At 44.1% G+C, this 27,252-nt stretch overlaps 1 protein-coding gene across 4 annotated transcripts in view; it reads right to left on the bottom strand.

Annotated features, from left to right (window-relative positions):
* LOC138212788 (SH2 domain-containing adapter protein F-like) overlaps positions 1-26,953 on the bottom strand; it is a 104,733-nt gene extending 77,780 nt beyond the window's left edge. For all 4 annotated transcript variants that reach the window (XM_069173343.1, XM_069173345.1, XM_069173346.1 and 1 more), the window contains exons 1-2: positions 26,194-26,953; positions 8,894-9,026 (exon numbers count right to left, since the gene is read on the bottom strand). In XM_069173343.1, the coding sequence (XP_069029444.1) occupies positions 8,894-9,026; positions 26,194-26,625 (565 nt within the window). In that variant the 5' untranslated portion in view covers positions 26,626-26,953. The remainder of the gene's footprint in view (positions 1-8,893; positions 9,027-26,193) is intronic.
* Positions 26,954-27,252: the final 299 nt, after the last annotated feature.

The raw sequence follows: 27,252 nt of genomic DNA, 5'->3' as shown, positions 1-27,252 counted from the left end.
TGATAAAGCAAGTGATTGTTTCCCCACTACTGTGTGCAGGCTGTTGCAATGCTATTAACTATCTTTAATGAACCCACGATGGTAGCTCAGTGGAGTTGGATATTATTTACTGTTGTGATGTTGCTGAGTTTTTAAACATAAACCAGGGACTTGTCAAACAGACGACTCCTTTGAAACGTCTTCGTTAAGATGCATAAAATTGTAAAAAAAAAAAAAAAAAACAGCTAATAAGAATGACAGTTGTTGCAGCACACATGCTGGGATCTCATCAGCACACGTGTCAATATCTGGTGGAAATTTCAAATATATCAACAACTGTTCAGCAGCGCACGGAGCCGGACAGCATTCATCACTAAGCGAGGGGGACGGAGGTCATCAGGCTGAGCTCGAGATTTCTCATTTCGTCTCATAAGTCCTCAATCTTCCTGCTCTTCCCCTCTCCTCCCCCCTCCCACACCTTCCACGCTTCACCTTTGCCAAATGACCCTCCGCATCACAGAGGCTGGCTGACCATTATCCAGCAGACCAGGTGTGTGCGCACACACACACACACACACACACACACACACACACACACACACACACACACACAACCTGCTGGACTGCATGTCCCAGTCAAAGTCAAGGAATCACACAAAACGGCTTTTAAAACATCAGTTTGGAGAGGAAATGTTTTGTCGTACGGAGGTTCTGTTTTCCAGCCACATAACGTTACACAGTTCAGTACAAGCTCGTCTCCGATGGTACCGGCCACTGAGCATCACATCAAAATGACTTCCCTGTCATTTGAAGTGAGTCCCGGTGCTACAAAGTACAACAATCACACAAAGCTTTCAAATAGTTTCACTGGTTAAAGTCACTGGTAAAAAAAATAATAAGGAAAACAGACAAATAGGTGTCTTTGTTGTTAATCATTACATTTTTGTTTCCTGATGCATAATTGGTAGAGAGAGCACACAGATTGAAAGTTTGACTAATCTCAGGAACTAGCTGGAAGTCTGTAAATGTAATTTTTAAGAGGATTTTCAGTGAATCATGAAACCGAGTATTTTTGCTTTATGAAATGACTATATCTGTCCCGTACTTTGAACAGGACTAAGAGTAAAATTACACCATTGATTACACCAAACTATTATCATGGCTAAAATCTAGATATTAATTATTATTGTCTAACACTGACGTTGCAGAGGTTTTTTTTTTAATAGAAGTGCAGTTTTACTCTCTTCAGTCCAGTGGGATCTTGTTACACTCCTGTTTTGTTCTAGAAATAAAACCCTTCTCTGCTTTCATTACAGGGCATTTTGTTGACAAGAGCATTTTTTTTAAAACCTGAAATAATATGGGCCCAACAATAGCACCAAGCCAAAAAAAAAAATTTTTTAAAAAAAGATCACCAGACACCAGCTCTGGGATTGTGGAGCACTGGTTTTGCGTCACTTGGTACCACACTGTCAGATCAGCGTGTAATAACTGTCAGTCATTTCTCATGGGATCATGTAGACGTGACATAAACGGGTAGCTCACTTCTGACTGAATCCGGCAAGCACTGCGCACACATAATGGCTAGTCAGGGAGCAGGGTGGAAGGGAAGACCGTTTCCTGTTAGATAAGCAAAGATTACTGCAGTTACTGTATGTAACTTAGTTGGAAACCTGAGGCCATGTTTCTGTACTAAAACAGGGGCTTTGGCACTGTACATATCAGACTTTTTAAAGCAGCGGGATCATTAACAAACTGCTGTGCCACTGAGGACTGGTACTGCTGTACCTTTGTGGCCATAACTCACGAATCCCGCAGTAGAACCCAAATGTGCTTACACTACACTCGAGCTAAGTCATCACTCAACTGAGGAAACTAAAGTCATCATCACTCACGAGGCATGTACCAAGCTGTCTAAGCAGCTGAGCCTGTCCACTATTCGTCTTTAACTTAATAAATGCTATTTTTAGTTGTATTATTTTAGGGGGTTTTTTTAGGCACTTGGTCCAGTTTGAGTTTAGTGGATGCTGTCTGCTCTGTGTGCCAGAGTGCCCTTGGTGACCTGAAATAGCATTTCCTCAAGGCTCTTGCACGGAAACTGCTCCCACATATTGTGCTCGTCTCATGTCTGTCACAACCGGTTGGCTCCACGGCGTGATTATGAAACCTCCCAGCTTCTTTCACAAACATGATAAATACTTTGTGTTTATTAGCTTCGCCACATTTTCACTGTTTGTTTTCATTATTGATTTTGTTGCTCATCATTATTCTGTGACATGAATTATGTCCTGAGGGAAATCAACATGTTTTCATAACAACTTTTCTTCCCTGAATTATCAGCATGTCAGGAAGTCCCTGTTTTGTCCACAGACAGCGAGTGACAATGACAGAAAACAGACTTTAAAAGGTGGCGCAGTTCTTGGTAAAAAAAAATTACAGTTTTGAATTATTCGAGCTGGCAAAAATAGCAGCTGCGCGTTGATTGCATGGCCCAAATACCCTTAAACAGTAGGTGTGAGGCGTGAGGAGGGTGTTAATTATTCACTTCCCCGTCCAGTTCTCAGCTACTGGCCTTGCAGTCCGTGCTTATTTATAGCTGCCTATAATCAGCTGGGGTGTAATGCATAAATGTGTTGCTGAGGTAATTCTTAAGCAATCCTTCAAATGCCCCGAGACAGAAGTAAAGTAACAGAAAACACAACCAGAGATGAGAGGATAAATGCCAAAATATTATATGCAACACTAACAAAACACTAAATTCCTGTGGTAGTAGCGCAGATTTCCAGAAAAACTAAAAAACATATCACCTTTGAAAAGTGCCACTGTTGGTACATACTCCGGATATTCCTCAAGTTACAGCTCCAGGCAATAAAAGCAGGGTTACAGACCAAGAAATGTGCCGCCACATGTACCTGCCATCGCCTGGGGGGAGTTTTCACTCGTGTGAGTGAGTGAGGAGGAGATGGAAACCATTCGGCACACCGTGCCTCCATTCTTTTCTCCCCATAAACTAACCCACAGGTGCTGTAATATGAATTTGTCCTCCCTGTCTCTGCCTCTGGGGTGTCTCTCTTGTCACTCTCTTTACTTTTTTGTTTCGCTCTTAGCCAGTGTCTCTCCTGTTTTTAGATTTAGTTTCCGCTTACTTTGGGTCTCATGCTTCTTATTTCCTTTCACTTTCTCCGTCTTCATCCCTCCTTATTCGTTCCGCTCTTGATGTCGACACCTCTCAACATGTTCCCTCACCTACTCAGGCCTGTGCCAAAACTGGTAATGTTCCTGGCATTTATACTGTAGAGCCAACATAGGCATAGGCACCACACTATCATGAGTAATTGAAATAATCAACTCCACTGCTAATGACTCATCTCCTTGGCACCGGACTCGAGTGTTCACATCATTGGGAGTGCGGCGCAGGAGGTGCCTGTGCCGGGAGACATTTCCCAGCATATTTCTCAAACACAGGGAAAGAAGAAATAAGGAACAGTCATCTACCATGAGTCAACCATTATGGAAAACATCAAGGTTTTTCTCTCTGGGCATTCCGGCCCCGTTGCACAACTCTCTTCTGCTAAATGACGGCGCGTGACCTGAGAGATGGGATGAGGACAAATCGAGGTTACAACTTTGACACGGTGTGTAATAAATTCACCGCTGTCGTAAATGATTTCAGACCAGAGGGGTTATATTTGTCCCCACATACACACCTCCACACACACTTTTGGTGCAGTGGCGTAGCTCTGGCTGGAGGACTGGTGAGTGGGCTGGACAGGAGTTGGTTCGGGAGAGATCGATCATGCAAGCTGTTTGCACAACAGGCCTCCTCTGTACTGTGGGAAAACTCTCACATGGTCGTCTGCCTGCCTGGCTCACCGGGAAGTGTGAAGACGAATGAGTGTTCATTGAGAAACTAGTACTGCAGGGCTCGTCCTGCCCTACTACTAGTCCAGCCCCCTTGTACTTGTCAGTGTAACAAGTCCCAACAGCTCCAACGATGTACGACGGAATGAAGTCAAGTGGAGCGGATGAAGAAACATCACAGGAGTTGATTCAAACTATTCTTCCCGCAATGATTAGACGCTGCTGCTCGTGTTAAAGGAAAACTGGGTACGGCCATGCTGAGAGCTGAGGAGACGTACGCGTGTTGTGTGTGTGTGTGTGTGTGTGTGTGTGTGTGTGTGTGTGTGCGTGTGTGTGTGTGTGTGTGTGCGCGCGCGCATGAGTTACTGTGAACACATCTGTGTCTATTTGTGCGTGAAAATGACACCAAAACACAGAAAGAAGTTTCTGAGCAAGTGTGAAAGCTGTTGCACATACACTCTCATAAAAGACACAAACTGTAAACACAGTTATGTCCTCACGCCACAGCACAATGAGGGGAAAGAGCAGCACGCACGTTCGACGGACTCGCACGGACACAAAGGTAGCACACGCAACGGCCGACGCGTGCAGACACGACAAACATCCGAGGCACTCTGGAAACGCGCAGGCGTACGGAACGCTGTGAAGACGGCGCGGCGGTGCACACGTCTACACAGAAGTGCAGGTGGTGCGGTGAGCGGCGCAGCGGCCGGCAGCCAGTGCGGAGGAGCTTACGGGGTGGGGTGGTGTGTGTGTGTGTGTGTGTGGGGGGGGGGGGGGGGGGGGGGCTGGCTTTTCAGGTTAAGGAAGTTGTGACATGCCCGTCTAGCAGGCTGATAAATCAGACAGCTCAACCTCACTAAGGACGGCTCTTGGGGGGAAAAAGACACATGGAGCGTACAGCACATGCACACGAGGCATGGGCAGAGGCCAGTTGAGCTCGCTCGCGCGCGCACACACACACACACACACACACACACACACACACACACACACACACACACACACACACACACACACACACACACACACACACACCTTCTGTTATGTAAACGGCTGTGGCACTCTGCGCCTCAGGCCTTACATGCCACACCTCCTACTATGTGTTCGCCTTTGTGTGCTTAAGGTGTGAATGTTGTGTAATCAAGGAATTATAATTGTATCTTCAAAATGACACCTCCAGTTTTGTACAGAACTCTACTTGAAATTTTTCAAATAAAAACACGTCCTCTTGTGTGACTGCATCGACACAGTAATCTCGTTGAGGTCTGCGGGCTTTCAAATGTAATTTTGGACGAATGAAAAACAATGAAGGAAGCACGACTTGGAAGAAAGAACAGGTGCACTTCAGCAGAACGGTGTGCCTTGAAGTTAATTTCCTCTCTTGTGGACAATTAAGCTGCGGAGGATTAGTTTCTCTGAAAGACTGGAAGAAGACTCTGCAATATTTTTGCATATTTCCAAAGCCAAATGGCGTCCAATGAAGAGAGTCACGTCAGTGTAGGAAGACTGAAACAAGCTTTAAGTTGACTCCTGTCCATAATGAATGGTCCTCTTGTTCTTGTATCGCTTGCAGTAAATACATGGTAATGCATTATAATCAATATCAATGACATCATGAGGTTGCAACGGCTCATGAAATGGAAAATGCAAAGGAGAGGGCAGGAGTTTCAAATCAGCATCGGAGCACACGCGCTGACCTCATACTTGCGGCTCACGGGGATGTCAGAGTCGGAGAGCACTTACGTCAACTGCGACATCATTGTTCAATCTGAGGTGCCTGAACTTTAAGTTAGGAAAGAAAATTGTGCACAAGATTTTAATGACCTGCAGCAGCATTACAATGTAAACAACACGTTTATCTAATCTCCTAACACCAGTAATTACCTTCAGGTCATTTGCTATACTGAACATGAACTGGCTGGTGGGTTTTTATTCGAAATAATATCCTGGCACACAGGAAGTGATTCGTCTGAAGATGTCATCAATAAAAAGTCTGCTGGAAATCACTAAAAGCTGCAGATTTTCAATCTTCTTCACTTCAACTTCCTATGATGACACTATTATTTTGCAAATTGTATTCCCAATATTTTCTCTGGATAGTTGCTTGTCACATGTACCTAAATGTAATTATGGAGACTTCTCAATGTGGGTAATTAGTAATGGAACAGGTTAGTCACATTATTGCTTTACAGAGCAGCCTACTACTTGATCATCACCAAATCTCTGCTAAGAGCAGTGCTAAACCACAAGTAGTGACTCAACACTACAAACACCAGTCTGAGGTGCCCAGTTCCAACGTGTCAAAAAAAAAAAAAAAATATGAGCTCCAAATAAGGATATCCAAAGATGTACATCGAGGTAAAAAGTTATAAAAATCTATATGAATAATGTGATTGATCAGGAAATCAAAAGTACTGAATTGGCACAGCAGTGATGTGTGTCTATTTTTTTTTTTTAATTCAACTTGACAGCAGCTCTCAAATAAATCGTATGCAGAAACTTGAAACCTACTGGCTGTTTGTGAAGATAAACTTCAGAGCATGTGATTTATTTCTGCCCATTTCTTGGAATTAATTGGGAACATGTTTTTATAAGAAACTGCCCTTTACACACCTTTGAGTTTTACAAGTAGAGACAGTTAAAAGTCCATTTTATGAGGAAGCAGACTGACCATTTTATGAATGGTATTAATTTGGTTGACAGTAATTAAATAATTAAAAACTTGCTCTGACAGCCATAAATAGAAAAAGTTTGTGTTGCGTTGGCATGTTTGGGTGTCCATCTGCACCCATCTGTGAAAGCAGGAGCTGAGGAGAGAGGAAGGCTGTTGGAGCTGCAGCTAGAACAGTCTGAGAGCTAAAGAAAACTCGGTTATTATTCGCAGCGCAGGTTGTCACCGAGTTAAAAAAAAAAAAAAAAAGACGGTCTAGCCTGAAGAGTGACAGAAAGAGAATATGAAAGAGAGCAATAGTGACAGAAATTGCCAGAATAAGAGACGTGAGGTCCTTTCTTTGCTGCAGCGCAGCAGTGCATGCAACATCTCCTCTTTCAACTTTTTAGGTGACTAAATTCTGAGTGTGCAGTTCTGCCTGATCAATCTGCTGTCAGAATGAGAGATGCAGCAATTACTCTACAGCCATAGCCAGTATGCTGATGTACTGGTGAAGGCGTCAGGCCTTGCACAGTGGGAGAAAGTGAAAGTGCCTGACCCTCATTAAGTCGCTGCGATACCCTTGGGCAAGGCATTTAACCCCCTCACTGCGCAAATGCGGCTAAACTGGGCACCATTCAACTGTGAATGTGTAACCGGGTCAATTTGGAGGAGAGTAGTTCTTTTTTTAACAAAACAAAAAAAAGGAACGAAAATGAGCATTTGTGCTCAGTGTTTCTGCCCCAGAGACATTTATGTTTAAAGAAAATTCATTGAGGTGGTTCAGTCACCCATTATAATACATTATACTGTCACACAAATGTATTTGACTTGGATATTATGAAGGCTATAATCATGAATTAAGATTACAAATCCACTCCATAGTCATAAAAATGGCCTAAGTCACTTCTGTCTGACATTTACTGGAATTATTCTTCACACTATTCTCTAGTTTCCTGTTCATTTTTTGTTTCTTTTTAAGTCTTTATTCACCCCTCATCAAATTTTAAAGATCCAAACAGCATTTTCAGATTAAATGTCGTATTTAATGTGAAACTATCTGTCCATCGTCAGGGAATAGATATGCACGGATCTTTATGAATAATAAAGTGCTGACAGTAGAGCTACAGAGATCCATCTATTCAAAACAACACCCTTCCAAAAAAAAAAAAAAAAACACCAATCGATGGGATCCTGAAAACAATACCACCTCAGGTTTCAAACACAAAAACAACCGGAGAAATAAACAGAAGACATCATCAGATCAAACAGAGCTCTGCTGCCAGAAAAGTATAATATGCCAATATAGACAAATGCAGAACTCTGTCCAGTTTAATTTCAAAAGCAACAAAAAGCTTGGAATGTGTTCAAGATTCAAGTGATACCAAAAAAGCTTCGTTGAGATTTTTTTTTTTTTTTTTTTTTTTTTTTTTTTTTACTGCTTCCTCATTTTGAGAGAGGTGATAAATCTTTGAGTTTTTGTACTCAGCTGCTGAGGGCCAGAGGTCAAACCAGTAAGACAGATGAAAACAAGAGATTGTCCGGAGGCCCATTAAATGAAAATTGCCAAGGAGGGACAGAAACACTCATGTCCTGCCTTAGTGGGAGCAATGGGAGCAATAGGCGGGATGGTGAGACATACTGGTATATGGTAGATGTTGATATGACTATGTCGGTAAATCAAGGCTTTAAATATCTATCTGGTAGTCAATCCCCAGTTCCACAAACATCCATTTAAAGTCTGACGTTCATACAAAACATGTTTTGTCACATTCCCATCGTAGGTACTAAGGTCTGCCTCATGTTTTGTTTGCTCCATATTTTTCATCATTTCTCGTCTCTTTTTCTCCTTGTTCTTAGTCACTGCCGTGCTCAGCCACCGAATGAATGCACGGTGACAAAGCTGTGTGGGGAATGTGGTTCGGCTAAATTCTTATTTGTCTCAAAAAACTAAAACTAAAAAGCCTTCCTGGAAATCCCAGCAAGTGGCTGTCTCCATGTGCACACACAGTTGAGCGGAAAAACAAACATCCAAAGAGCATCACTCCCTGTACATACACTGCATCATTTAGGTGATTGTCTGATTTTCAGGGGCAAAGTCGCTGCTTTTAAAAGTGTTTTGACATCTTTTGGGACACACGAGTCATTTTTGCTCTGCTGCACCTGTCATGTAAAATGTCATCGGGCCATCTGAGCCTCTTCATTAATTCATACAACTAAAATCGTACCGCATATTAATTAGCACTCTACGAAGACATACAACATGAGAGCCATGCTAAGGACACTAATTGATGACGTGTCACATGACTTGCAATTACTGGGGCACCCCAGTAGAAGGTAGGTAGAGGTGGTAAGGTGTCACGAAAAAAAAAAAAGTGATGGTTTAAAGTGTTCATCTACCTGCCATCATCTTCTGGGCCTCATATGGCTCCATGTAGCCGTCATTCTCAGTTGTCACTTTTTCCGTGGTGGTCGGAGCGCCGCCAGCTTGCTCGGCGTCGAAAGGGTCTGCATAGTCTTCAAGGATAATGAGCTGCAAGATATAAAAACAAAAAAAAAACAAGAAATTGTGAGAATGAAGGACAAAAGGGATGAGAGGGATTCATTTCGCTGCTCTGCTGAACACTATAACATGGGTATGGTGTCAGGAGAGATGCAATGACAGATACTGCTGTTGCCCAGGACAGGACGGAGCGATATCCACCGAGGCGAGCCAGAGGATGAAGGGAGAAACACATAAATAACACCCCACCTCTGTATGCCTCAGCACACCACCACAATGCCTCAGCTTTTAGCCTTACAGCACGCTCTCCGCTACTGCTGGTCTCCCTAATTATATGATAGCCATAGTGACAGGCCTACATTTCAAAAGTAGAGGAAAGAAGACCAAAACTGCTCAGCTTTCTTAAGAGAAACAATTTGGCAGATTTATGCTGCGCTGGCAGTGAGCCACAGCTAATTGCAGTCTTGCTTTTTTGCTGAGCATTTTGTGCAGTAGATGGCAATTAGGTGGACGTCCCGAGACCCAGAAATATAGCTCAAACCTTTAGGGAGCAGAGCAAGCCGGCGTCTACGGTGCCTTGGAGGTATATTTGTTTCCTTGAAATGTTTGCGTCATCTACCGCTTCAAAAGTAAAGTTCTTCCATCTAAAAAGGAAAGAAACTAAAGCCTATCTGAGCCATCTGTCCTCTTGGACATTGGATCGAATGAGGGTGTGTGACTGCTGGAGTTCAGACCAGCTGTTAAGAGAGTGCACTTTTTCCTCTGTTGAGGCTCCTGACAGTCTAGTCCTGCCAATCAGTGGGCAGAGGAGAAGGCCACTGCATGTTCTGTAATTTGGAAACATAGCTTTTTTTTGTTGTTGTTTTTTTTAAAGGTTTTTTTCCTAAGGTTAAAACCAGGGCACAAACATGAAAACACCTCAGCGAGCATGTGAATGTGTACATGACTGGCACTACACCCGATGACTCATGTGTAACAGGAAGGGATTTGGTCTCATTATAAACAAGCTCATCACTCATCTGATGGATGGGGCCGGGCGGGGCAGACTGGAGGTGGACTGAGCCTCCTGCCCGCCGTGCTGCGCCTCCACCAAAGCCAGCTTTCCCGAGAACAACCGCTGTCCGTCTTTGCCACAGAGAGAGCACACTCCCCTCAAAGCAAACTCCATATGCAGGCCACCCATGAGAGTGCCCCACACACACACACACACACACACACACACACACATTTTTGCAACAACAAAAAAAAAGATATCTTGAAAAGTTTTAAAGTCTTAAATGCTACAAAGTTCACTAAGGATAATTTATAAGCTGTTTACTAGACAGAGAAATGCTGGCACATATATCCCCGCACAGATCATCCCCTCTATACATGGATTAGGCAATAATAGCAAAGGAAGTTAAGTACCACGGATGGGTTCATTGCAGCTACCGTGTGTTAAACTGGCTTTCCTCAGTCTTCCCTTTCCATCTGTTTTGGGGAAAATAACTATTATTATGGGTTCCTCATACGTTTTGCTTCTGTGAATTCAAGCGGGGGGGTGGGGGGGGAATCCAAAACAAACATTGTCCTGGTTTGTTTTTGTGCCACAAAAATTATACATTTTTCACTCACAAATTTGATAAAAAAAAAATTCAGTTATTCCGATAAGCTTTGCAGCCCCCAAAAAAATGATGCATTCCAACCGCAGCGTCATTACCATCTCACACCTTGTTGCACTGAAACTCAGCCATCAGTTATTACATAGTGTGCCAAACCCAGCTCAGATACAGTGAACACAGCACAAACCTAGCAATAAGTCACCCTCACGTCCAAAAAACAATGACTCATCTAAATGAGAGAGATATATGCTCGTGCCCGTCTCACTGTGGTCCACATACTGTAGCAGAGTGGCTCGAGGTTTGAAACCAAAATCCACAAATGGCATAAAACACTTCAAATGCTAGATCTTACACTTTCTGCACATTATCTTGCCTCAGATTAGGGGTGGAACGGAGTTACCGCTCGGTTCATACCACGGTTTTGTGGTCCCGGTTTTCGGTTCAGTTCAGCACATTAGTGCTTTCCATGTACTCGGCAAAAAGAAGTGAACAACTGTCTGCCTTTGCAAAATTCTGGCTATAAGAACATAAGGAACATGAAACATCCCTGATTGTCAAATCTGAATTAAAAGGACAGATGTAAAGAACATCAACATTAAGTGAGAGGTCAGAAAGATGCTCACACTCTCCAAAAAGAGGGCCGTGTCGGTAAAACGGACCTTTTAATCTCCCACTCTAAAGGGATGCATGTCTGTAGCGAGAGCTGTGAAGGCTGTGCTGGACAATTCTTTGACAATTCCCTGTCGTGTATGCTGCTCCAGTTTGGGAATTACGGTGCTGCTGAAGTGTCGGCAGGATGGGATGTTATAGCTCAGTTTAAGTATTTTATTATATCCTGAAATCCCACATCCTCCACGACTGCATAGGGCTACATACCTTTAGCTACAAACACCCCCAGCGCTTTAGTTCTGGGTTTTGCCCCATCTGAATCTACATGGAGAGGCTTTTTAAACGCTGCTGGAAAAAGGAGTTGCTATTTCCGACCAGACTCTCCCCTCCCAGCGCTGTCCAGAGACGCACCGCGGTGATGTCTGCTTAAAACGGTTCATCGCATTGGAAGAGTTGCTGCTAGCATAAGCAACACGTGTCGCACAGTTGCTTGCACACAGTCAGCGTTTTATCCATCACTTTTTTTTTTTCCATCATCTTCATCATAGGTAACTCTGACCCCGTAATACTGGATTGAAACGACGATGGCGGATGTTTCACTGGTTAATCGGTGCGAGGCATTTCTTTCCTATCATAGCGATTCAATTTTTTCTTCCGCACATGCCTCATAGACTGAATCCAATGACCCGAACAAAACCGACATGGCCCCAACAGTGACCCGACATTGATATGTAGATACAGATGAACACAATCCACAGTTTCCAGTCACTGAGCAATTATGTGAAGGTACTGGGTTTAATTGTTTGGGCTCAAGGGTACTTTGGTAGATCCCCCCCACCTTAGTCCTTCATGCACCTTCATCAAGGGCCAAAGGATGTTTGGGCATGTTTCAGGAAATAATGGCAATTACTTATTGAGTTATGTGTGGAGCCACTCCAAATGCATGACATCATCCTTTTGCCTTTCCTGTTGACATAATGTGGGACAAATATAGGCCGGGTGTGTGACGAAAACTTCTCACTGGATTGGACAGAGAGATTAAATGCAACCATGGATAAAAACCAAAGCTTTCATTTGACATTCAAACACTACATTTTTACTAGTAGCTGGGGATTGATATGCAGCCATCTTTCAGTCCTCAAGTGGTTGATATTTATTCAATTTTTCAACTGAATTAAACTTGATTTATACAGTAGGGCGGCTGTGACTCTGATAGTAGAGTGGGTTGCCCACTAATCATAAGGTTGGCGGTTAGCAAGGTCAAGGCCTTAAAGTATTATAGAGAGGAACCCAACGATTCCCACATGAGCGACAGAAGGGAGGAAAAACTCCCTTGTAACAGGAGGAAGCCCCCGACAGAACCAGACTCAAGGAAGGCGACCATCTGCCTTCACCGGTTGGGGTGAGAGAAGAGCGGAGGGAGAGACAATAACCAATAAACAGTGGGCAGAGCGGTGGGGAAAAGCATCACAGTATGGAGGCATACAGCTCTGAAGCCAGAGAAACCTGAGGAAAGGTACAGGGAGAGAGAGGACGGGGAGGAAAAAGCACCGAGTATGGGAGAGAGAAGACAAAGTTAATGGGATGCAATGGTGGCATGTAAAGGGTAAAGGAAAAGAGAGACCAGAGTAGAGGTGCTCAGTGCATCATGGGAGGTCCCCAGCAGCCTAGGCCTATAGCAGCATAACGAAGAGATAGAGGGCCATCCTGAACTACTGTAAGCTTTATCAAACAGGAACGTTTGAAGCCTCATCTTAAAAGGTAGAGAGGGTGTCTGCCTCCTGAACCCAAACTGGAAGTTGGTTTCACAGCAGAGGGGCCTGAAAGACCAAAGGTCCTGCCTCACATTCTGCTTTTGGAAAACCACAAGGAAACCTGCACTCCGAGAGAGAAGTGCTCTATGAAAAGGACAATATGTATAAGATAAGATATAAATACGTGGCTTGGAGATTTTAGTTGGGTAATGTCTAAAGAAAAGTGTTAGGTACACGAGGGCCGAAAAGGTCAAAAGGTCAACATCGGGCTCAACCAAGTTATAATGCTGCTCGTTCTCCAAAAATGAAACATACTTCTGCAATCAGTGGCAATCTTGTTTGTTCTGCTCCGTTCTGTATTTGGACGACCCTTTAAATTATTCAAACATACAAATATTCTGTTTGGAAGCTACAATCAAGATCTCTGTTGGTCTGATTTAAGGAATACATCCACAACAATCATCCTCATTAAGGCCCCTTCGTCCATGCTTAAAAAACGGTTGCAAAGACCCGTCATAAAAAAGGCATTTTACAGGCACGTGTATATTTAACTCTTTTTCAGCACCGGGCTCATGTTCTTACTTTAGTCAGCAACACAACCTAACTTTTCTTTTCCCATCAAAAGCTAATTTAAGTTGATGACAAACCTGTTTCCCCGTCTTCCTACTGTTGACTAAAAATGAAACAAGAAGAAATCAGTCATGGCCAGATGAAGCCGTCTCTTTCCATTTCAGTTTCATTTTGAATTACAAAGCAAATGTCTTACAAAATATCTCAATATAAGTGTGACTCATGTAAGTTGTTTGTTTGAGAAGTATCTTATCATCAAGGAGGGTTGTCTGAGCTCCAGTATACGGTCATTATCACTTCCACCCAGCGTGACATTCATACCTTTACAAACCGGTGACGTCTACAGTCTTTTATTGTCGCCCACAAGCAGGAGAGAGCATTATTCAGTTTAGCCTACACAGACTCATCTTGGGCATCTGGGGATTTGAACCATCAAGAGTTTTGATCATCACCCTGCCCCTGCAGCCTACATCATGTTAGGGTGGAGGAGGTGGTTATTATTTCCAAATTGTTCCAATGTGTCCTTCCTGTCCCACTGCAGTAATGACTCCTCAACAGCAGTGAGGAGAGGGGCCCTAGAGAGCGGCGGCGGCGGCGCCTGGGAACACACCATCTGCCTTGTGGCATGCCAAGGGTGTGTCAGGACTGCAGCCAAGTCACAAATGTCATGAAAGTAAAATTCCCCCTCCTCCTCAGCACAGGACTGCAGCACCTCCATATATCTGGTCTTTGCTGTGATGCAAGTCTATATGAATCCTACAAAGCCACCTGACGGGTTTAGGCCAAGTCCCTGTGGTAGCCGGGTCTTTCACTGGTCTGCAGCATAGAGAGAGAGAGAGAGAGAGAGAGAGAGAGAGAGAGAGAGAGAGAGAGAGAGAGAGAGAGAGAGCTCAATTACTTTCATTCCACGACTCAGATCCTGGTTGGCCATGTCTTACACCTGCCAGAGTTTTGGCAGCTCGCAAAGGAGATAGGAGCAGACTTCTTGAAATGCACCGCCTGCTGTCAGGCGATCACACCGACTTCAAATCAGTGGGAACACGGGGAGAACATTAGCAACGGAGGGAGACTATAACAGGCACCTGCCACTTTGGCTCAGCGCTCGACCAAGCTAGAGCTTCTAGGATTACAATTCGATTGGGCCCCGGACTTCCATTAGAAGTGAGAAAATACGGGGCTGCGATTCTCCTCCTGCACCCTTAATGCGTAATGTGGTCAGCCGGTTCATCAGACAATCAAGAGCAAAAGAAGAAAAATTTCAGAAACTGCATTAGTTGAAATTTGAGCACATGGATGGATTTTTGGTTTAGAAAATAGGCTGCTGCATTTTAGAGCAGGCTGCATGTCCAGTGTTGGCATTTTAGAACAATCATCAGTCGGAACGATTGCAATGAAACGGCAGATGTTTTACCCGGGCGACAACCAGATGTGACATCTTCAATTACATAAAAAAAAAAAGATGAAAATGAAGACTAGCATCACTCCTGCTGAAAACATGCACACGGGACTATGATATTAATGCCTGGAAGGACTGAATGCGTCAAGCGCCAGTCAAGGTTGAAGGCCCTCTGAGACGGACGGAAAAGTCAGCATGCCGGAGAGGGAGGAGGAGGAAGAGGAAGGGAAAAAAAGAAAAAAAGAAAGAGGACTGACGTGTGTGATTTATGTCTCATGCCACAAGGGATCTCAGCCACTGATAACCTAATGCAACTCAGTGCTTAGCAGCTCAATTGCATTAAAGCATTTAAAAAAAAAAAAAAAAATGTGTCGCTCTTGCTCTTTTGTTGTTCGGTGTAACAAAAAAGAAAACATGCCGCCATTGTGAGGACAGACAGTCATGTTAAAGAAGGGAGGGGAGATGAGGAGGCACAGATGAACCGACTGACATCTGTTTACTCCTGTTGGGTGAAAAAGAAAATGTTCAAATGCTCATGTCGAGCCAAACTCAGGACTCGAAGTACCTCTGCTACCTTTTTTCTAGAAAGAACGTTCAGGAGTAGAGGCAATTTCCCTAAAGGCAATTTATTTAAACAAAAATGGTCGCCACTTTTGTTGACATAATACAATTACTATCAATAAGATACTTTCATGTTTCTAAGAAGCGAGCACAAATCTGTTTAGAATTCATTGAAGGCCCCTTGTGAAGACAGAATCCTGCTGGGTCTTGTATCTCCCGAGCAGATTAGGCAGACGGAAAACTGGCTTCGCCTCAAAAAGGAGAGACAGCGCAGGAGTGCATTTCCCACCATGCAGACCTGACATTAATGAAACTTTATTGAAATATTTCCTAAGAAACACGGTTGCAGCTCCAGCATTTTGCCTCTGCGGGCACTTGGAAGAGTGATGCCCCTCCTTTAAAGGCCTACTTAGGGAGTCTGCAGACGGAGCTAATCAAATTAATATATTTGCTATAAAAGCGCTGTTTTGCAATCAGTCACAAGCTGCTGCGGTCCATGCAGCAATGAAGAGCCACTTCATTCGAGATTAAAAAAAAAAGAAAAATTCTGCTTATTTTCAGGTATATTGATTTGCTTTGCTTTTGATCTAATTGGAGAATCATTCAAGAGCAGCAATTCGATGTCAGTAAGCATGCTACTCATCCTTGTAAATCAACAACGATGACAAGGGGGAAAAGAAATTGTGACTTCAGGGAAACAAGTTAAAAACCTCATACACCTCTTGGGGACATGTACAACCGGATACAGTAGAAAAACAGGCTTCGGCTTATAAAGAAAGCACTTCTACTTTCTTTTCATACAACCATCTAGTGTCGCAACATCTACCACGAGCCTTCCCCTCGCTCAACCATCAGTTTTGCACATGTCTTCCTCAGAGACATCTGTGCAGTGGGTGTCGACTTATTTATTACCCCCCTCCCCCCCCAGACACACTCGCATATACCCGCCCCTTTAAGATTTAGACCACATTAAATGCTGGTTCCTCTGATCGCTGCACTCTTGCCCATGTGGAGCGGCGTTCGCACGCCACCAGGGTGAAGCTGCTTCTATTGGCACAAGTTATTTAGGCTGCCGCTGCTCCCAGTTTGCCTGAGAATGCTTCCAGATGCAGCAAACAGCGATGCTGATACCGTGCACCGCACTTCAGTGGGGACAAAAATCCGCAATGCGAGAAATAGTTGAGCCAGAAAGAAAAGAAAGCGTAAAATATCATCTAGTCCCCCACATCACCACTGCGCTGGGTTACTGGGCATTTTCAAGCTTTCATGGCACCTTACATCCGGTATACAGCTGGTTAAGGTTATTTGTCAGAACCCTTCGCACACTTATACACATATATACATACAAAGTACAAACATGGGAAACGATTCGTCCTTGCCCTCAATTAGGATGTCTCATGTTCGTTATCAGTGCTCATTCAAATCAGTTTCAAAAGTCATCCAGTCTGCCCAAATTGATACTCGTGAGTTCTTGGGCAATCACAGAGAACCTCCAGAAACTCTACTTGGAGTAAAATAAAATAGGAAGTCAAAAATAGGATCATCATCTGTCATTTCCCTTTGTCGTCATGATAGCCGTCTTTCTTCTTCTGCCTTTATATCAGTGCAAAAAAACACAACAAAATGAAACTACTGCTGGTGACGCATTTGATGGAGTCATTTGTCATATATTCATGACAGAATTCTGTTAATACAAGATACCACAAGCAGATGTAATTTACATGTTATTTTCTCTAACTTTCTCGTTATCTACTGAAGCTGTACAACACTTCCCCCCCCCCCCCCCCCCCCCAGGAAAGCATGAATCTGCCACTGCATCCTCCACTATCTAAATACTGTGCAGACAGCTGCCACTCCGCAACGTTAAATATTTTGCCTCTCGGTTTCTTTTGAGAAATTCCAATGTACAGTTTAACAGAATCTTATTGTATAAATTCTGGACTATTGCCTTTGCCTTGTTCATATCTTATTATTTGCCCCCAAAAGCATCTTTAAAAGCCATGAAGAGAAAACTGCAGCATCCCAGAATGCCCCCGTCTGCAATGTCAGCCCTCAGACTTACTTTTGGTGAGACTTAACACACAACATCGCAACCCAGACATCACCTCAACAACAATACGGCTAAAACAATTACTCTAATTATATTAAGCTGTCTTGTGTCTTCCTGAGGATGTCTGTATTTCTTTATACGTACAGTGTCCACAAAATGAACACATTAAACAATAGCTTGTTTTCAATTATAGCTCAACGACAAAAAGCTAATTTTTCTCCTGAAAAAAAACAATTACGTTTTTGGGCCAAATTTGACCCTTAAAGCCCCGAGGGAACAAACATTTTGTGTCATTTAAAAAAGGTCAAAAGGTCGCAATTACGAATTGGATCAATTAACCACGCAAGATGTATTTTGTGTGTCACTGGGACTCCTCAAACAAACAGACTAAACTGCGCTGAGGGAAACTGTTGTTCCCCCTCATCCACTCCTTACAAAAGGTGTAATACTCTGGCTTGCACACTTTTAAACGGCTAAATGCGCCCCCTTACTTTTCAATAAATTCCTACAACGGCTGCTCTCGTCGCCTGATGAATTAATGCGTCTTTTGTCATCACCCGAGGCGGCGAAGCACAAAAGCACCTCAGCTTGTCCCGAAGGACCTCCTTCTTTGAAACACACGCCACGCAGCCACTTAAGACCTCCAGTGGAGAACTAAGAGGAGGCCGCGGGTTGCACCCTATGAAGGTGCTCTTAATATGCGACAGATATTCAAGATTAAGTGCTTGACGACACGCTTGACAAAATCCAATTTCCTTTCTCTGTCCCCCATCCCTGTGTGATAGATTTATTGGCAGTGTTTCTGCTACATACAGTAAGCGGTGCGGCACAAGAGTCGAGAATAATTCAGGTGCCACGACGGAATGTTGGAGTTTTATAAAATATGATAATCCTGTGAGAACGAGCAATTCGTCCTCAACGTGACAACACCAATTTCCCACTTCACTACGGTCTGAATTCTTATGGAAATACTGTTTGAGAATGTGGTCGTGGGCTGCAAAGAGCAATAATAAAGTTGTCTGCCCACTACACACACACACACTAGTACGCCGACATATACGGTGGTGGACAAGTTGCTTCCTTTCGCACTGATCCCACAATGTGCAGTCACAAACAACACTATTGTTTACCACGGCTTCTATAAGTTCAAACTGACACAATTAGGAAAGTAGGGCTTAATTAAAAACACGATGAGGTCCACTGGGACAGAAGCTTTGATTTTTGAAAGAGTGATTCATCGAGCGGGGAGGAAACGCAAGCCACAGTCTGGCCGTAAACGAGCGCTGGGAGATTTTGTGATGTTATGCGAGCTGGACGTCATGATTGAGGCTGGAAGCTCTGTGGCCTCGTATAGCCTCTGTGTGGTGAGGATGCACTGAGGTCCCAACACGTCGCCTACACTGACAATAGAGCGAGCGCAGGGTGGAGTCCCACACCGCTGCCGTTGCTACGTGGCTTCCCACCTCTCCGAGCAGGACAGCAAATGGCGAGAAGGGCTATATTGGGTCTGAGTGAGGGACAATCACAGGTCTGTTTCCACAAAGAGCCCTCAGTGGTGCACGCAAACAGCTATGTGCCATCACCATTTGTCACCATTTCCGACATCCAGATTGCTCAAGTCGAAACAGCCGAGCTCATTAACCCTGGTTATATTTTAGAAAGCTTGCAGCAGCCACAGTTTGCGCAGAGGGGCGAGTGCAGACTTGTCAAGTTAAAAAGGGAATGTCACCAAGTTGTAAACACTTCCTGTCAGGAAGGGAGCACTTCCTTAATCCTGGAGCAACCAAGCCATTCCTTATTTTCCACCAAACAACTGCAGATAATGGTTTGCTTTCTCGCCACATATTCCTATCAGCACAACAACTACGAACAATGGAAAAGTTTAACTTTAAGAAACAAAAAGAGCGAAAGGTTACCGTGTGCGAGTAAATAACAGGTCTGAGCAGCATTACAACAGGCTTCAGATCTTTTACTGGACTCATTTCGTATTCACAGAAAGCATGAAATAAGACTCTGGAGTCCCACTCAGAAGAAATGGAAGTGTTTAGCTTCCTGGTGGGCACGAAGATCACAGGGCAGCTCTGTTTGTAAGACGGAAGTCTGGCTGCCTCCTGCAGTGTGACACAAAAGCAAAAGCCTGCACTTACAGCCAGGATATAAAAAGGCAAATCAGTCTCTATCTCTATGACCTCTACGTCATACTGTATTTTGATGCAAAAATAACTACTTGCTAACTGCAGAAATTTACATCGTTTTTACTGAGGTAACGGAGAGCAAAAATAATGAAAAAGCAGCCACTGCCTCATGCAGATCGTCCCTTTGTGTCTCAGATGGCATGCAAACTCGTTTATTTCCTTTTAATCTGTGTGTGACGATCTGCCTGCAGACCAGGGCTCCCTCCTTCTCCATTCAGCTACACACACTGTCATTAAACAAAATAGAGCCATGTGTCTACAACTCCCCAGCGGCCCGAGCTGCAGCGCTCCGGTCTGCAGGCTAATTGTGACCTGGTGGAATCGTACGACTGATGTTCCGGCACAGAGCTAGAAAAGAGCAAATCGAGCAACAAACCCAGCAGACTCCAGCGAGACTATTTAAACTGGAAAGAAGGCTCCCAGATGGAGGGAGGAAAGAAAATAAGCAAACAATGGCAAAAGGCCATCTTTTCCAAGGCCTATAACTTCCATGCACATGCGGTGGGATGGTTGTATATAAAACTTAACCATGACTGGCTATTACACTCAGTGATGCTGGATTACAGTGTCATGATGTAAATGTAATAGGATTTACGGATTTGCCAAAATGATATCTTGATGAAAAGCCGAACCTTTCTGTGCTCAACCATTACATTATGGCTTCCAGCGCATCTTCCACTACAACATGACTTCATACTGCTTCAGGGGAGGCGGGGCTTGAAGCGGAATGCTGTTCAGCTCTGTGCTCCTTCCTTCCTTTCAAAGTGGCCTTCCAGGATTCTTGTTGAGGTCAGGAATGCTTTGTAATGCTCTTTTTGTCACTGGACGGTGAAACATATTAAAAACTGGGAATATGAAACGCGCTTGGAATAAAAAGAACAGTTCTGGGCAGCAGGTAAATAAACCCAAGTATTTTATCGTCTTTAAGTGGCCAGGATGAGTTTGAGAAAATGCTTCAGATGATTAGAATAGTTCAGGAAATACACGGCATTCTTTGACACCTCAGTGGACACTGGGTTAAACTGGAAATCTCACAATCATGCCAAGAATATCATGCCTACAGTATCACAGTATAGACTGTTATGAGTCAGAGTAGTCATAGCAACACACCAACCAAGTTATTTTACACAGTTTATCATAATTAGCAAAATCATTATCCACTTACTTGAAGATGTGACTCACAATGTGCCCACCGCCACTGAGCATGATTATGAAAAACAACAGCTGCAAGAGACAAGACATGCACAACACAGCTTTCACACCAGTCTGCTGATTATTTCAACCTGGGCATACAACTGTCACAGCACTGGAACATTACTTAAAAATATGATGTATTTATTCAGCAGGCGTAACTTAAAAAAAAAATGTTTGTTTGTTTGTTTTTCAATGGAAAGAGAACAAATAAACAGTCTTTTGAAAGAGGCCAATCCGCACAGCTACGACATCCAGCCAGGCCTGCTATCAAGCTCCCCAGCCTCCGTCTGATACGAAGAGGTAGAGAGCTGCAAGTAAAAGGGGAGCTATAACAAAACATGATGGGCTCTGATGTTTTCATCCATTTTCCAGCTCCCTGAAGAAAAGCACTCTCACAGACCCAGGTGATATTGACGTTTGTGCTTGACATTTCTGCTATCACTGGCAGAGATGAGAGCGGGAGAGGCCGGTGGGATGCGTTCAGAAAACTCCAGTGATGTCTGGAGTGCCAGGGTGAGAGGCCAAGTGAAGATATTCAGGGTGTGGGGAAATGACGCCGAGCAGAGTTTAGCCACGCACCAACAGACGCCGCAGTCAAACAAGATGCATCTACCCACGCGGGAAGAATGTAGCATGGCAGGTGGTGCACCTGGTGAGGGCGTAGTTAAGAACTTTTTCAGACTGCAGGGCACCATCTCAAGTTTCAAGCTGATCAATTACTCAGCCACATAAATTCAAAATATGCAAAAGACAAGGAAGGAAGGAAGTCGAGGAACTCTTCCGTCGGATATTACAGTTTGGACTGGTATTCAAGGAATTTAACATTCTTTTATTTTGAAATAAAATAACCCATGTTCCAACCCAAAACAGGCAGCTGCACATGACTGACATATAATCACAATTTGAACCTGCATAAACAGTCAAAACGGCCCATCGACTGTCACTGAAGAGTTCTCCATTCTCTGCTGCTGAGGAAAGTGGTGTCCTCAAATTTCACTAAAATCAGTAGACTACTTTTTGAGATATACTGCAATCTCAAAAACACACATCCATGCAGGATCAAAAACACAACAAGAGGAGAAAACAATGGTTTTCCACCTCCGGCATAATCAATTGAAATGCTGAGGGAGGTCTTGCAAAAAATAAATAAATTTAAAAAAAAGTGTGCACAGAGGGAAAGTAAGCACAGAGGAAATCTGTCGATCCAGATGCCTCTGTTGGCTGCACAACAACTTTCTGGGAGTCTGATCCAACTGCATGCTTCTATAGATAGATATGCGAGTTGGCTTGCGGGATCGCAAAGTCAGAAAGACCCCAGGCCCTGCAGGGAGCTGAAGTTAGACTGAAACAGCAGTTTCCGAGGTGCACTGGCAGATACTGATGAAGGCGGGCGGCATTTCACAAGGATGCCGCAGCCCGTCATCAGCTCCGCGCCACTGCTTTTGTTTACACATTTTTGGAGTTGGAACTCCCACATCACCTTCGGGTGTCCTTGAGAGAAGTTGTGTTAGTGCTGAGTAGAGCGATGAGCTGGGAGATGAGGCCTTTAATTAGTTCCAAGGCAGGATGATAATTGATCATCTCTCTCAACGCACTGTGCCGTGAAGGGCTTGGCATCATTAAAAACAAAACACATCACAATACCTTGAAAACTGAGTAATGCTCATTAATCTGCATCAAAATGAAGCTCCGTTATGCCATATGAAGAGTGCAACTCTAAATGAGGACAAAAAAAAAAAAAGATCAAAAAATACACAGACTTAAAATGATGTGAGAGGAAACAGAAGACCAAGGAAAATGTAAAAGAAAATATATGTAGTATATAACTGCATGAAACTTCTTTTCTGCCAATGGAGGGTAGTGAATAGAAATGGACTGAGGAAAAATCCCTTCACTCTGCTATTGGCATTTCAGGCATTAGGTAAGCAGTGATATAATTACCATTCATGAGTCAAGTAATTAAAACATCAATGTAACCAAGCAGTGCAGTTAAGACACTTGTGTGTGCTCTTTACTCTCTCAGCAGTCAGCATTTAGTCTGTGCAAGAAGAATTATTACTTAAACACTGATGTGCGTGCGTGTGTGCGTGTGCGTGCGTGTGTGTGTGTTTCAGGCTAGAGATACATGCAATCATTGTCCAGATATAGCTCTTAGTTTGTAGGAACAGAGTACCTGGGAGAGGCGGCTATAAAGCCGTTTCAATATGAAGCATCCCCAAACGAGTCCACCACCCGCTTTCAACCTTTTAACACCGGTCGGCAAGGATGCAACAAACTGCAGAGTGCATCCTCCCACTGAGACTGTTGAGTGTCTGTATAAAATGGGGACAATCCTTCATTAACAGCATTTTTTAAATCCTCACCTGGAGAGTTGCTCGAACAAGGATTTACAAACAATTATCAAGACCAGAAACAGCCAGAGAGAAAATCCTCAGCTTCCAGATAAACTGTAATCCTCAAGGTTGAACTCAAAGCCTCACAACAGTCTGTGGAGTACTTACTAAATAGTACAATGACATATTTGTGAGGGTTATTTTCTTTAAATTTCTCATCTACTGGTTGAAAAGAGAAATACATATTGAGACTAAAGGTGGGTGATATGACCCGAATTCCCTCCCTCCCCCCCCCCAAATATTTCAGGATAATGATATATTTGACAGATAACAAATACATAAATCCATCTATCCATTATCTATTATGCCCGCTTTATCCTATACAGGGTCATGAGGCTCAGCTGACTGTAGGGGAAGACCGGGTACATCCTGGACATGTTGCCACTTCATCACAAGGCCAACACCGAAAGACGGACGCTCACATCAACTTGACCGAGCACGCTTTTCTTTGGACCGCGGGAGGAAGCCGGAACACCTGGAGACAACCCACGGAGGCACAGGGACAACATGCAGGGGAAGCCGGCTCCAACCCACCCATCACACACCACTGCACCATGATGTTGCCCGATATGACAAATATTTGTTCATTAATTTAAAGAACAAAGCATTGCAATAAAATAAGTGTGATAGTTTTAAAAGTTAGTATAAACATAACAGTCTGCCTTCAAACATTTAGCAAAACAATGGTACTACTGAAGTCGCTCTCCGTTTTGGAACTAAATCCTCCACCACCTCGAAGTCGCTTTCAGCCATGAGTCTTGTTTCTGTGCATAAGTTACGCCCTTAGTGTACATTATATCAGTGTAATGTAATCACGGCAATAAGTCTGAATATTTCCATTTTCACAATTACAATTTTTTGTAATTATTTAAAAAAAAAAAAAAATGATACCAATATCAATTGTCATCGATCCGATGTGGCATACTGCTCCTTTTGAGAAACAGTTAACCCTGAAACAAACCAAATGGGACCAAAAAGAGACTCCGAGGCGACGCGTTCGGGAGGTATTCCGGCTGCTTCGTCTCACTTCCCTCTGCACTATGGCACCATTTTGTATTTAAACCTCATCACCTGACAAGACACACTTAAACCCTTCTCTCGACATATTGCTTAAGCCCACCAGCTGTCAGTACTGATTTAGCTTGTCCATAACATCGTTCATACTGCTGCGTGTGAGGTATTTAGTCCATACTATGCAATCAACTGCCTGTCTTTAAAAGCCACATGTGCACCGAGACAGAGAGAGGCAACTGTATTCCTCACGTAGGGAGATCTGAATAAGCCTCAATTAAGACAACTATAATCTGTTTAATCAGCATGAACAGCTGCAGAGGCTGGGTGGAAATTTGGGTTTCCGGCTAATTTTGCTGATAACACATTGCTGTGTGATTCTTAAACCTGCATACTCAAGTTCACGAGGGCCGCTGAAAACAGTGGTTGACGGTGTCGGAAAACGAACATCGCGGTGGAATATCATTATACGAGCTTCACTTGGTTCCCGATTTCTGCGTTTAGGGTATATGGGAAACACAGATGACTGTCTGTGTCATAAAAACTGTGATGGGAACAAACAAACAAAAAAAAAGAAGCACAGTCTACCTTAAATGTAACGCTCCTGTGACAGGCTGCAGACATAGTGGAATATAAATAAAAGTGTTGAATCAAAACCAACTGTGAACTCGCCACATGTCCCAAGACAGGTGCGAAAGCAAACACGAGCGGAGGAGGAAGTAACAAGAAGGTGAAGTCAAGAGGACCGCAAACATTTCGGAGCGCAGTCGTGATCGGGGCACAACCTGAGGAGGAAACAGTGCTCGGTGTGTATTTTCACAGGGCTGCGCTTTTTCCTCCAGTTAATGAGCTATGTAGACACTGAAAACATTCCTCAGCAAGATCACGCTCATCTCGCAGCATGTCCTTAAGGTCACTGACACCGAACAGCTCAGCTCTCTCCAAATGAACCCTCTGTATGAATTCCTGAGAAGCCTGACATGACAGCAAGACAGACCGTGAATGCCTTCTGTCTTGTCTGTCTGTTTTCACATTCACTTTAGGCACGTTAAAAAAAAATAATTAAAAAAAAGCAAAGGTGCCAGGCTTGTGGTGGCTCAGAGAACATGGTGCCAACAGAGGCTCAAATTAAAGCCATATATCCATAAACTGATCACAAGTAATCCCCCCCCCCCAAAAAAAAAAAAAAAAAAAAAAAAAAAAAAGGCTGCAGGCATCACTGCAAAGAACATTCACTAAATTGATATGTCTAGTTAGATACGATTAGATTAAAGTCAATGTAGAGGCACCGTGGATAAATCTGGATCACAGTGTTGCTTGGGAATAAGATGCAGATCCACTCACATTTCGCCCAGCAGCTGCAGAGTTTGTCTGCATTTTAAACACTCAAAAAGTGAGCAAAAGAGACCGTTTCTCGGTGTTAAAGAGCTGTTCAGCTCGCGCATAGAGTTGTGTGTTGTACAGGACGGAGACGGTTCCCTCCTCAGCACTCCCTGAATTGCAGGTTAGATATTAGACAGAGGCGGATGTCGCAACTTGTGCGGACAGCCGTTGTGATAACAAGTTCAGCCGGTTGTAACGATTCACAACTTCCAGGAGGAGGTCAAGTGCTTCGTGAACAAACCACGTTTTCTTTAAGGAAAGAGACAGACATATGTTTTATGATTAAAAAAAAAAAAATTAATTGTGTGAGCTACTTTTAAGGGAATTTTTTTTTTTTTTTTTTTTTTTTTAAATAAGGCTCAAGTGGAAATGTTTACTGGGGATATTAATGAGAAGAAAGGAGAGGACAAAGAAGAAGAAAAGTTGTTGCCCTACAGGCTACTTAGCCACAGGCTAACACTTGGACTAAACTTCACCCACCTTCTCCTTGTTGTCGTGGTCCGACGGAGGTGAAGTGGGAGATTTAACACTCCCTACAGCTACGGCCTGGGTGACTGTGACACCCCCACCCGGAGCCGGGCTGCTCTTTTCGATTGTTTCCACCTTGATAAGTCGGTGCTTCGGTGACACATACTTGATATCCGGCGACCCCACAGTGTTCAAGCTCGAGCCGAATGAAATATTTCCACCCGGAGTGTACGGGTCCTCGAAGTCCAGTTCCTTTTGTAGTTTGTAAGCAGCGAGGATGTCCGGCTGAGCGGGACTCGGAAAGGTGGCCCCGGAGCTTGTTTGTTGGTAGCCAGGCGCACCGGGCGCACCGGTGTGACAGTGTCTGTAGTCCGGTTTTGGAGGCGCCGGAGGGGGTGCTTTGGTAGTTTTGAATCCTAGGTGCTCCTTGAACCACTTGGCCATGCTGCCAGTGCATCGCTCACAAGTCAATGAATGTAGTTTAGTTCCAGCTTTCTTGCCAGCGCAGCCCGAGTCTGGTCGTCGCGCGGTGGGATCCTCGGGTCACACGCGGCCAGGTTCGGAGCGTGTCGCCGGTCTCGTGCGACTCTGGCGGTCCGAGGAGGAGTGCGCAAAGCCGGTGGAGAGCAGCCACGGGCACTTTCTGCTCTGCCCTGCCGCGACTCCTGTCACTGTCACACACACACACAAACACACTCACACACGCGCGCGCGCGCACACACACATACACACACACACACGCTGCTGCCGCTCTGACTGCCTCGGCTGCAATCGACGTCAGGTTTCCAGACTACGCAACACGGGAGCGCTTGTGCAAGAGGAACACACGCCCCCTCACAACCTGCCCTCCCTACCTGAGAACATTCACTGCCACCTACCGGACTTCTCAAACTTCTCAAGCTCACTACTGACTACCGTGGTGAACACTGTCACAGCTGCATGGAAGTGTTGCCAGGTTGTACGGACGCACAATCTGATAAGGTCTTTGCGTGTTGTATGCAGAATTATGAAACATATCTGGGCTACAGGTGAGATGATGCCAGCAGTGGAAGTTTCTCAGACCCATAGTCC

The sequence above is a fragment of the Embiotoca jacksoni genome, unplaced genomic scaffold (assembly GCF_022577435.1).
Source record: "Embiotoca jacksoni isolate LCO1_2020_lvr unplaced genomic scaffold, fEmbJac1.0.p SCAF_6, whole genome shotgun sequence".
NCBI classification, from domain to species: Eukaryota; Metazoa; Chordata; class Actinopteri; family Embiotocidae; genus Embiotoca; species Embiotoca jacksoni.
This window is presented reverse-complemented; position numbering and strand designations above follow the sequence as displayed.